We start from the raw sequence: 12,205 nt of genomic DNA, 5'->3' as shown, positions 1-12,205 counted from the left end.
GCTGCATGCCCCTGACCTTGGCTTGATCTGGACCTTCCTTCCGTTTGCTGATTGCACTCTGCTTTGACCGGCACATTACCGACCCGGCCTGCTCCTGACCCTGCCTCAGTTTGCTGATTTGTACCTCGCTGCCTGGCTGATCGTGACCCGGCTTGTTCCTTACTTCGGCTCTGCACCGGTGCCAGCTTCACCCATTGCTGACATCATATTCCAGTAAGTGACTGCCATCATCTTCCTTCAGACTGGTCCACCTGCATCCCCAGCTCCGGGTGTTTCCACTTCATCAGGCACTCGTGCCCCTCTTCCAGCCCTACACTCTCTGTCCATCATTACCAGGGGTGTTTCTCCGAGAAGAGTTGGTTACCCAGTGGACTTCAAGGGACGAGAACTTGTGCACAGAGTGGTGTTTGGCAATGCAGGCACTGAGAAAGGGGAACGAGGAGACTGAAACTGAAAAGTGTTGGTTATCCTACTTCAAGGGACATTCATGTGTGAATGGAGTGGTGTTTGGCGGTGCGGACCCTGGTTCAGTCTTGTTGCTTCCTTGGTTACATCTCGACCCATAACCTCCTCATAGATGAACTGGAATGCTCATTCATGTCTTCTCATCTAACATCAGTACCTGACCTCCCAAATGCTCTTTTAGCTGAAAGGACACAAATTTCCACAGGCACACTCCAAAATCTTGTGCAAAGCCTCATTAGAAGAGTGGACCTAAAAAGGAGGCACAACTTCACATTAATGTCCATGGTATTGGCTTGTGATGTCCAACCAGTTCATATACTGTAGGTGTGATGGTCAGGTATCCCCACACCTTTGGGTATACAGTGTATTTCATCCCTGCTGTAAGCTGTTGCTTGGAACTCCACTCTAAAAATTGAGAAAACTGACGCACAGTCCACATCTTATGTCCCGTAAGAGCTGAGATGTGACATAAGGGTGGATTTCCTCGTAAACCGTTTCCCGCATTCAGAACAGGCATATGGCTGAACGCCAGTGTGGACCCTCTCATGTCTAACCAGATTTGATTTCTGTGTAAACCCTTTGCCGCACTCTGAACACGAATACGGATGGTGGTTGATGTGAGTTATCTGGTGTGCGGAAAGGTTTCCTTTATTGGCAAAACATTTTCCGCACTCCAAGCATGAGAAAGGCTTGGCCCCCGTGTGAGTCCTCTGGTGCGAGACAAGGGACGCCCGCCAGGTAAAACGTTTGCCACACTCCGAACAGGTATACGGCTTTTCTCCCGTGTGCACTCGTTCGTGTATGGAAAGCAGCGCCCTCTCAGTAAACCTCTTCCCGCACACACCGCAGGAATATGGCTTCTCCCCTGTGTGGCTCATCTGGTGCTTGATTAATAGGTCCTTCCACGCGTAACACTTCCCGCAGTCTGAACAAGAAAATGGTTTCTCAGCCGTGTGGCTCCGGCGGTGAGTAGCCAGGTCGGACTTTTGCCTGAAACACTTGCTGCACTCTGAACAGGGAAAGGGCTTCTCCCCGGTGTGAATCCTCTGGTGTATGACGAGTTTGTCTTTCGCAGAAAAACACCTCCCGCACGCTGAGCAGGAAAATGGCTTCTCTCCAGTGTGAACCCTTTTGTGCTTGGTCAGAGTCGATTTACGGGTAAAGCATTTGCCACATTCGCGGCACGAGAATTCCTTCTCCGCGTGAGACCTCCGGTGTGAAAGAAGTTGTGTTCTGTCGGTAAAATGGGCGCCACACTCGGTACAATGGAACATTTCCACTCCTCTTTGAGCTGGATGGTGGTCTGGAAAGCTATAAATAAAGGGATTGGAGGATCGATTGGTGCTGTGATGCTCTGGATGGAGAATGGATGGAAAGAGCTTCTCTTCTATAGAATAACATCCAACGGCATCATTTTCTATTGCAGCTTTCGGGGAGATAACGGAACATTTCTCTTCATCCTTACTGCTCTGCAGTCCATCTAGAAGAAAGAAGACATGGTCAACAGCAGTCTAATAGAAGCTCTCCCGCTGGGCACATACCGTCCCCCCATTACTGTCTACTGACAGAAGAGGGGGGAGAAGAAGAGATTGTTGTAGTGAATGAACAAGGAGAATCTGGGACTCTTTTCTGGATGTTTATTCCTCACCTGTGCTGACCTCTGGAGAACATTCCTCCTCCTTACACGGCTCATCAACCCTCACATACGGCTCTTCTGTTTCTTCTTTCACTTCAACTTTAACAACAATCACATTTTCATCCTGAATAATACAAAGTAATAAAAATAGCCAAATATACATAAAAAAGTACTATCATATAACATATAAAATATAAACATGCAACTGTATAAAAAAAAATCATCTAGTAATTCCTTTCTGCCACAAGATGTCACCAGTCCTCCGGGTTGAATGACAGAGTTCCACAGAGTTCCACAGAGCCCAGGCTGTCAAGGACACGCCCCCTGGGCTGATGTCACTGCAAAGCTTTGGCTCAAAGTCTTATTACTCTAAACAGTGCTTACATATCAGTACATAAATACTGTTCAGTGTAGCGGTGAGGACTACCTACTGCTGCTGGAGAAGAAGAAGCGCCCAAGATGTCAGCAGCCTGTCCAGAAGACCTGTAGGAAAAACAGGTATAACAACCTTTCTCGAATTTTTCACAGGTAAAGGAACCTTTAAAATAATTTCCAGGTCTCAGGGACATTTTTTCCAGTAATTATTATAAAACGAATGCGCAGGAATGAATGATATCCAGATAAGAAAAGCAGAGAGTGAAACTGTTAGCGTGCCCTAACGTTGGATGTCAGCATAAAAGGCCCTACCTTTACATTGGTGGTCAATGGAAAAGGGCCCTCATACATTGATAGTCAATGGAATAAGCACCTGCCTAAATTAATGGCCAGTGAGGAAGGCCCTCTCAATGTTGGTGGTCATGGTAGTGCTCCCTTACATTGGACTTCAGTGGAAAAGGCCCTACGCATATAATGGTGGCCAGTGGGGAAGGCACTCTCAATGTTGGCGGTCATGGTAGTGCTCCCTTACATTGGACTTCAGTGGAAAAGGCCCTACGCATATAATGGTGGCCAGTGGGGAAGGCACTCTCAATGTTGGCGGTCATGGTAGTGCTCCCTTACATTGGACTTCAGTGGAAAAGGCCCTACGCTTATAATGGTGGCCAGTGGGGAAGGCCCTCTCAATGTTGATGTCATATGATGACAGCTCTCTCAATGTTGGTGTCCTTTCTTTTTTTTTTTATTCAAGTTTTTTTAGTGCGTATACAAAAGTAAAGGTCAACAATAACATTAGTTGGAAAGCAATTAAACCATCATACAATTTTATACCTATCTAGTTAATAGAATAATTTGACAATTGTTGGTGTCCTTTCAATGTTGGACCTACCCTTACATAGGTGGTCAATGGAGAAGTGCCTCCTTACATTGATGGTCAGTGGAAGAGGTACTCACTGAAATTGGTGGCCAGTGGGGAAGGCCCTCTCAATGTTGGTGGTCATAGTCGTGCTCCCTTACATTGGATGTCAGTGGAAAAGACCCTACGCTTACAATGGTGGCCAGTGGGGGAAGGCCCTCTCAATGCTGGTGGTCATGGTAAGGCTCCCTGACATTAGTGGTCAGTTGGAGATGGGCCTTCTTATATTGATGGTCAGAGGAAAGAAGAATACCCCTTACACAGATGGTCAGTTTGAAGTATGTTCCTTACATTTGGGGTCAATTTGAAGAATGCTCCTTACTTTGGTGGCCAGTGGGAAGAATGTCACTCTTAAAGCTAAAAAGATTACTGTCAAGTAATGTTGGAACTATGCAGGTGCCATCAGACAGGTGGTCAAATTTGCCACTGCTCACTACAGAAGGAATCCTTAGCAACTTCTGGAGGAACCCTAGGGTTCTGTGATTGATAATGGATGATATACACTCACCGGCCACTTTATTAGGTACGCCTGTTCAATTGCTTGGTAACACCAATTGCTACAATCAGATGGTCGTGTCAGAATTTGGCATAAACAACATGAAAGCATGGATCCATCTTGCATTGTATGTATATAACGGTTCAGGCTGGTGGTGGTGGTGGTGTAATGGTGTGGGGGATATTTTCTCAGCACATTTTGGGCCTGTGGTGCTATCATGTCAATATGGACCAAAATCTCTGAGGAATTTTTCCAACGCCTTGTTGAATCTATGCCACGAAGAATGAAAGCAGTTCTGAAGGCAAAAGGGGGTCCAACCCAGTACTAGCAAGGTGTACCCAATAAAGTAGCCGGTAAGTGTATATTATATATACAGTATGTATGATATTTGCAGATAGATTTCCTCTTTAACTCCCTATACTTCTCTCTTTACAAATCTCCTCTGTGCATTATTTTGAGAAAACACTCAGTCCCATCTACCTGATCCTCCCGATGTTCCTGAGGGATCTCATGATGTTCTTGTATGGAATCCCGGGAATACAGAGGATGGGGACATCCTTCTGGCGTATTTCTGTTCCTGGACACCTCTGTATGAAACAAACACATTGACACAAATGTGATGTTATAATGTTTTTTAAAAGGAAACAGACTGGCGCAAAGCAGTCTGTGCAAGCCCAACTATTTCAGCTAAAAGGCAAACACTGTAACCTGGATAGTCCAACCGTGGCAAGACAAGTGTGATTGAGGAGCTTTGACATGTTAGTTGAGATGCCTGCAACAAAGCCACCTTAGTAGGATTAGTTACTCTGACCAAAGGACAGCTAATGGTGGACCACCATTATTATAATGTATAAGTGTGAGGACTGCTCCATCCCATCTCCCTCCTGACAGAGCCATATTGATATATTCTGCTTTGATGTGTATATTCCTCACCTGCGTTGATCTCCAGAGGAACTTCCTCCTCTTTGATCCTCACACGTCCTTCTTCTTCTTCTTCCTCAGCTTTGACGTCTCTCTGAGTGTCCCTGGGATCTGTGAATAGAAATGAGAGTGAAGCCCCCTGTACTGAGATGTATGAGAGACCCCAGAAGTGTATGTGGGGGGAGACTGGTCACATCTCTTGGCTGGTAACACACAATGACATGATGTGAGGAGGAGAGCCGGAGTCTAATAGAGGCTGATGGCTCCTGACTCCCCCCACTAAACACATTGCGTCCCCCCATTACTGTCTACTGACAGAGGAGGGGGGAGAAGAAGAGATTGTTGTAGTGACTGAACAAGGAGAATCTGGGACTCTTTTCTGGATTTAGTGTTTATTCCTCACCTGTGCTGATCTCTGGAGGGATTTCCTCTTCTTTACACAGCACATCACCCCTCATATACGGCTCTTCTGTTTCCTCTTTCACGTTAGCTTTGACCGGAATCCAGCTGCCACTCTGGAAAATACAAAATACCAATAGGTTAAAAATATAATAAATGCTTTATCTCTTTCCTCTGGTCATCGTCCTTATAGGTCACAAAGGATAATCTCCCCGTGTAAGAGACTTACCTGCAGATGGACTCCTGCTCAAAAATGTGCATGCACACAAGTATGCAATCCATTTCCCAAAGTTCTTGGAAAATGCGCTTTAGCACGTGAACGCGTGCATACGGGAACGTTTATGCGCAATATCGCAGGTACGTGAGCGCGCAGAAACGCTCTTGTTAGTGTACAGGTGGACGCTCATTAGCGTGCACACTATCCTATTTAAACAGACATGAAGCCATGACCAAGTTGCTGAGTGGTCTTCAGCTTGTCCCTGTGTGCCCTGTACTCTGTTCTTGTATCCTGACGTCCTGTGTATGAACCCAGCTTTTGACCAATTGACTCCGCCTCCTCCTCCTGATTTGGTACCTCTGATCTCTGATCTCCTGTGTATGACCCTGGCTTACGTTTCCTGACCCTGCTGCTGATCTGTGATTCGGCACCTGAAGATTCGGCTCCCTGTGTATGACCTCGGCTTGAACCTGACTTGCCTCCTGGTCTGCCACTTGGTGGATCGCTCCGTCAGCATCCCGAGCAACAACATCCTGCCAGCGCTTCCTTGGCCTCATACCCGTTGCCTGCTCAGGTTTCAAGAGGTCCCGGTGTCACCTCGGTCCAGCTGATTCACCAGCTGGTCCAATGCACTCCAGCGCCTCCTTAAGAACCAGCCAGACACCTGTGCTCCGCTCTGTCCTTACATCTCCTGTCCTTACTTCCAGAGGTGTGGGAGGAGAGGTGCACAGGCAGCCCCCTTCTCAGCTGAGTCTCCAGTCAGGTATGTGATACCCCGTATTATTTAAACCATCCCTGGGAAGTCTAATGTTTTTTTTCTGAATATGGTCAACCCACCCCTGTACCTCTCTTCTGTCCATAGAAATCCCTCACTGAAGTCCAGGTGATGTCATCTCCCAACACACCGATCCTCAGCTTCCGATGGTGTAAAGAGGAGGAGTCTGCAGGGTGCCCGACTTGCTATAGGTAAAACCTACAGAGCTGGTAGGGGGCGCTGATGAGACTTGTCACCAGTTAGCTGGCTTGGGTGATCGGTCTTCTCAACAGGAAATGCTATTCTTTTAAAGCCGGGACAACAGATTTATATGTTACAAATCTTTTCCCAGCAAAAGTAATCTTTATTTTTGTAATTCCCCCGTAAACGGAAGCTGCCCGGCAGTCATTCTTTCTGCCACTAGACATCCGCAGTCTTCCAGGTTGACTGACAGCAAGCGACATTCATCCCACTTGCTCTGAACCCAAGCTGTCATGGACACACCTCCTGGGGGGGTATCTTAAAACTGCCTTATACTGTGGCACCCATTCCCCATCCGAAATCACTGGACCCCCCCAATAAAAAAAAAGAAACCTTAGACTGCGGCTTTGCAACCTGTTCGCCTACGTGAGGGTGAGGTCATTGGGATCCCGGCAAAGCTATCGATCCCAAATCTCAGGAGAGTTCGCTGCGCTGATCCTCGGCTGTCCCAGAATTCCAGGCGAGGATTGACATCATTCTTGCCCCTGGAAGCTGGAGTTCATTTTTCTAAGGTCTTGCAATTTAAGATGGGGGGGAGACACAATAAAGAGCAGGGGTGGGCAAACTCTTGCCCTCCAGCTATGGTGAAACTACAAATCCAATTATGCATCTGTCTCTGGGAGCCAGGCCTTGTGGCTGTGATGGGCAGATGAAAGGCAGCACACACTAGCTGTTGACATTGAAAGGGTTAAATGGCCCTTATATACACCTGCTGTGAGATGTTGTGATCTTCCTGTAGGGAATTCTGGGGATAAGGATTCTCCATCATGGCGTCCGTCCTCGTGTCCTTCTTAAATACGTCTATGGATCCATATGCTGCAAATATTTTGGCTTGTAAGGGTCAATCTGTAACAAAAACAAAAAAATCAGAGTAAAAGAAAAGAAATAAACTGGATAAAAGACAGAGAGCCCGAAAGGTAAACAGTTTGGTGCAGCCAGACGAAGGAAAAGCTTCAACTGAGCTCAATAGCTCAGGCGGGGCGGCTCCCATACAGCAAGGCTTCCCTCGTTGGCGACAGTAGCTCAAACTATACATAAAGGACCAAATAAGGATAAAAGAGACCAAGATCATTTATAAATGTAAACTGGTCTTAAAAAAACAACCAACGCATTTCAGGGGCAAAACCACTCCTCCTCTATCAGGGCTCAGCACAGGATAAACGTGGAAGGCGTCCTAGAAAACGGGTCGAATGTGAGCACCAAATCAGGTGATAAGAGCCCCAAAAATGTAACAAACATCTGATGACATCCAGAATACAAATACAGCCAACGCGTTTTGGGGCTTAAAGAAGGCGAGCCTATGGAAGGACTCACAGAGCTGAATGCAGAATTGTGCTGACAAGGACTGGACAGTTGTTTATGTTGCTGTCAGCTGTCTGAGTCCTTCCATAGTCAGCCAGCCGTGGAAGTATCAGATTGGAGGTAAACCTGGTGAATATTAGTCAGGTGATCCAAGCACACCAGGGACCCGATCTTCAGTCAATGTGCAGCTCAGCTGGGGCAAACCCCATATTTTATAAACAGTTACAGAAATCCACCCAGTGAACTACATCATAGATCAGGGGGACCTGCAGGAAGATGATGATTTGTCAGGGTCACATGATGAGAGTGAGAGAGTGCTAATAATAAGAAGACATTATTACCTCCTCACTGGGCACACACTCTCCAGCCTTACTGACACACACTGCAGACTATACAGAAATGTTCCCCAGTTGAGCTACAACAAAATGGCTGCGCATCTGACCTCTGGCAGTCAAATCACTCTGCGCATGTGCACGTCACCAGACAGTAAGGATCAGTGAAACACATAGACCGGAAATTACGGAAACAGTCAATTTCAATCAAAAAGTTGCAAGGAAGTATATCGTATAACACAATTGATAGTTTGTCTGTTATTGACGAAAGGACGGCGGCCATTTTGTTGTAGTCCGAGGAAGGCGTCCAAAATGTGAAGATGCTCCTGGTGGGATTGTGAGGCTGGAGAGTGTACCCAGTGAGGATGAGGTAATAATAATGTATTCTCATTATGAGAGAAGGGGTCTAAGCACTCTTTTTTTTTAGACTGTTTTGGGGTGGACCAAGATACATTTAAAGGGAACCTGTCCCTGAGAAGATTTTGCAAAGGGATATCATCAAACAAGTAAAGGTAAGGTAGGGTCATTCTTTTCTTTCGGGGTGTGTATGGTCCCCCAAACCTGAAGCATATATTTTATCTTTGTGACCTGTATCCTCGGTCTTTTGTGAAGCGTTCCATTGCAGTGTTATAATGCGACACGGACTACTCAGTTAACCTATCGAGGGTGCCGAGGTTACACAGTTAGCTAACAGAAGGTGTATAATGGCAAGGTTAGGCATCTCCGGCCTTCCAACTGTAGTTTAACTACAAATCCCAACATGCCTCTGCGAGTCATGCCTGTAACTGTCAGTCTTGCAATGCCTCATGGGACTTGTAGTTCCACAACAGCTGGATGGTCTCCGTAGCTGCAGGAGCATCACAGGCTGTAGGTAATGCACTAAAGGAAGGCAACAATGCTGTAGACCAGTTACCCTACACAAGAGAGAGAGAGCAGCAGTGAGCGGTCTTTATTATAGGAGGGGTAGGAGGGGGCGGAGACAAGACCGGTCACCCTGCACAAAGAGAGAGACCAGCAGTGAGCAGTCTTTATTACAGGAAGCTCCAAGTCTCGCACTGGATTTCTGCACAGATCTGGAAGAAATACACAAAGGTCACGGAGATTCCAGGAAGAATACACATGCCTCTTGGTTTTGGATGATATCTGCTTATCCCGGGACCATCACTTACATTTCCAGTCAGGAAGGCAGTTGTTCTTCTACATAGATATAAAGGAAGCTGTACCGTCAGATTGAACCGTGTATGGTCAGCGGATTTTGGTCGGATCGCTATGACAACAGGATTTCTTCTGCTGCTGTATGTAAATATAAATCTGTTTCATTATTTATTTAGAATCCAAAAATGATGAGAGGTGCCGGGTGGAGATTTGGCAAGACCGACGCTTGGCGTCTGATCTCTACTGGCGAGGGAAATGCCGGTACTAAAGAAGGCTTCTGATAATCCAGAATAGGTAAGACTGACATAGGGGAACATGGGGGAGCTCCTGGTGATGGGGGAGATACCGGGACATTCTGGGGAAATACAATGGGGTCATTTATGAATGGTGCACACACTCTGACTGCACACATGTATACTAACAAACACACACTTATCTCTCTGCTGTCATGGCTGCTCTGGGTGCCTCTCCGTCCTCCTTCTTTACCCTGGGCCCACTGCTCTTCATTTTCCCGCACACTGTTCTTCCTTTTACCGCCTACTGCTCCTCCTTCTCCCACCCACTGCTCTTCCTTTCCTTTCCCCACCCACTGCTCCTTCTCCTCCCACCCACTGCTTCTCCTTTTCCCGCCCACTGCTCCTTCTCTTCTCTTTCTTTCCCCCCCCACTGCTCCTTCTCCTCCCACCCACTGCTCTTCCTTTCCCCGCCCACTGCTCCTTCACCTCCCACCCACTTCTTCTCCTTTTCCCACCCACTGCTCTTCCTCTTCCCACCCACTTCTCCTCCCATACACACTGCTCCTCCTCCCACCCACTGCTCTTCCTTTCCCCACCCACTGCTCCTTCTCCTCCCACCCACTGCTTCTCCTTTTCCCGCCCACTTCTCCTCCCATACACACTGCTCTTCCCTCTCCCACCCACTGCTCTTCCTCTCCGCCCACTGCGCTTCCTCTTCCCACCCACTTCTCCTCCCACCCACTGCTCTTCCTTTCCCCACCCACTGCTCTTCCTTTCCCCACCCACTGTTCCTTCTCCTCCCACCCACTGCTTCTCCTTTTCCCGCCCACTGTGCTTCCTCTTCCCACCCACTTCTCCTCCCACCCACTGCTCTTCCTTTCCCCCCCCACTGCTCTTCCTTTCCCCACCCACTGCTCCTTCTCCTCCCACCCACTGCTCTTCCTTTCCCCCCCCACTGCTCTTCCTTTCCCCACCCACTGCTCCTTCTCCTCCCACCCACTGCTCTTCCTTTCCCCCCCCACTGCTCTTCCTTTCCCCACCCACTGCTCCTTCTCCTCCCACCCACTGCTCTTCCTTTCCCCCCCCACTGCTCTTCCTTTCCCCACCCACTGCTCCTTCTCCTCCCACCCACTGCTCTTCCTTTCCCCCCCCACTGCTCTTCCTTTCCCCACCCACTGCTCCTTCTCCTCCCACCCACTGCTCTTCCTTTCCCCCCCCACTGCTCTTCCTTTCCCCACCCACTGCTCCTTCTCCTCCCACCCACTGCTCTTCCTTTCCCCCCCCACTGCTCTTCCTTTCCCCACCCACTGCTCCTTCTCCTCCCACCCACTGCTCTTCCTTTCCCCCCCCACTGCTCTTCCTTTCCCCACCCACTGCTCCTTCTCCTCCCACCCACTGCTCTTCCTTTCCCCCCCCACTGCTCTTCCTTTCCCCACCCACTGCTCCTTCTCCTCCCACCCACTGCTCTTCCTTTCCCCCCCCACTGCTCTTCCTTTCCCCACCCACTGCTCCTTCTCCTCCCACCCACTGCTCTTCCTTTCCCCCCCCACTGCTCTTCCTTTCCCCACCCACTGCTCCTTCTCCTCCCACCCACTGCTCTTCCTTTCCCCCCCCACTGCTCTTCCTTTCCCCACCCACTGCTCCTTCTCCTCCCACCCACTGCTCTTCCTTTCCCCCCCCACTGCTCTTCCTTTCCCCACCCACTGCTCCTTCTCCTCCCACCCACTGCTCTTCCTTTCCCCCCCCACTGCTCTTCCTTTCCCCACCCACTGCTCCTTCTCCTCCCACCCACTGCTTCTCCTTTTCCCGCCCACTGAGCTTCCTCTTCCCACCCACTTCTCCTTCTCCTCCCACGCACACTGCTCTTCCTTCTCCCACCCACTTCTCTTCCTTTTCCTGCCTGCTGCTCCTTCTCTTCCCACCCACTGCTCTTCCTTCTCCCGCCCACTGCTCTTCCTTTCCCCGCCCACTGCTCCTTCTCCTCCCACCCACTGCTTCTCCTTTTCCCGCCCACTGTGCTTCCTCTTCCCACCCACTTCTCCTTCTCCTCCCACGCACACTGCTCTTCCTTCTCCCACCCACTTCTCTTCCTTTTCCCGCTCACTGCTCCTTCTCCTTGGTGTGATTTTGGCGCGTTATTTATTGCAATTTTATTTTCCAGGCGATCGTACAAGTGTAGGCTCCGATGGATCATCACGAGGACGGCACGGTGGAGGAGGGTCCATCTCTGGGTAAGAAGAGACTTTAACCCTTTTGTGACCAGTGATGTACACAGCACATCGCTGGCAGGGGGCCATTCAAACAGACTCTGTTTACATTTGTAAAGCCAATTGTCGGCTTTACAATAGAAGCGATTCTGGCGACTCAGCTGTCACCAGATCGCTTCCACGGGCTGGTAAACTGCCCGCCCCGCCTGAAACCCCCGTTGTGTTTCCGAGGCTTAGCTGCCCCTCCTGCAGGCCCAGGACTGGCATCTCGGGTGCCGGCCTGAAGCTGGGGAGGAGAGTGGCGAACGTCCGTTCACCAATCTCATCCCCACACTATGGGACCGGGAGCGATGCAGATCACTTCTGGTCCCATAGCTGTCAGTGCTGGGCTCCTGCGATCTGCATGTTAATAGCCTATTTCTAGTGTAAAGGTGACACTGGGGGTCTTTTGGACCCCCAGTATCACCTTAAAGAGGACCTGTCACCACCAATATGCTATCACATGGGGGGCTTGTAAGCTATGTGATAGCAAT

General features: G+C 49.0%; 1 protein-coding gene across 1 annotated transcript; it reads right to left on the bottom strand.

Annotated features, from left to right (window-relative positions):
• Nucleotides 1–905: 905 nt before the first annotated feature.
• LOC108798758 (oocyte zinc finger protein XlCOF6-like) lies at nucleotides 906–11,659 on the bottom strand. The gene is made up of 7 exons (XM_018570541.1): nucleotides 11,302–11,659; nucleotides 7,150–7,256; nucleotides 5,249–5,324; nucleotides 4,822–4,920; nucleotides 4,611–4,660; nucleotides 2,114–2,225; nucleotides 906–1,945 (listed from the first exon to the last, which is right to left on the bottom strand). The coding sequence occupies exons 1-7, from the start codon at nucleotides 11,657–11,659 to the stop codon at nucleotides 906–908; spliced, it is 1,842 nt and encodes a 613-aa protein (XP_018426043.1).
• Nucleotides 11,660–12,205: the final 546 nt, after the last annotated feature.

The sequence above is a fragment of the Nanorana parkeri genome, unplaced genomic scaffold, assembly GCF_000935625.1.
Source record: "Nanorana parkeri isolate BGI_ZX_2015 unplaced genomic scaffold, ASM93562v1 scaffold1552, whole genome shotgun sequence".
NCBI classification, from domain to species: Eukaryota; Metazoa; Chordata; class Amphibia; order Anura; family Dicroglossidae; genus Nanorana; species Nanorana parkeri.
The sequence above is the reverse complement of the archived record's forward strand: the minus strand, read 5'-3'. Positions and strand labels throughout refer to the sequence as shown.

Coding starts and splice junctions, on each gene's coding strand:
- LOC108798758 (XM_018570541.1), bottom strand. CDS start 11,659: ATGATCCATCGGAGCCTACACTTGTACGATCGCCTGGAAAATAAAATT. Junction 4,661..4,821: donor TCCTCTGGAGATCAACGCAG/GTGAGGAATATA, acceptor GCTTTGTTGCAG/GCATCTCAACTAACATGTCA. Junction 2,226..4,610: donor ATCACACTTGTCTTGCCACG/GTTGGACTATCC, acceptor TGTATTATTCAG/GATGAAAATGTGATTGTTGT.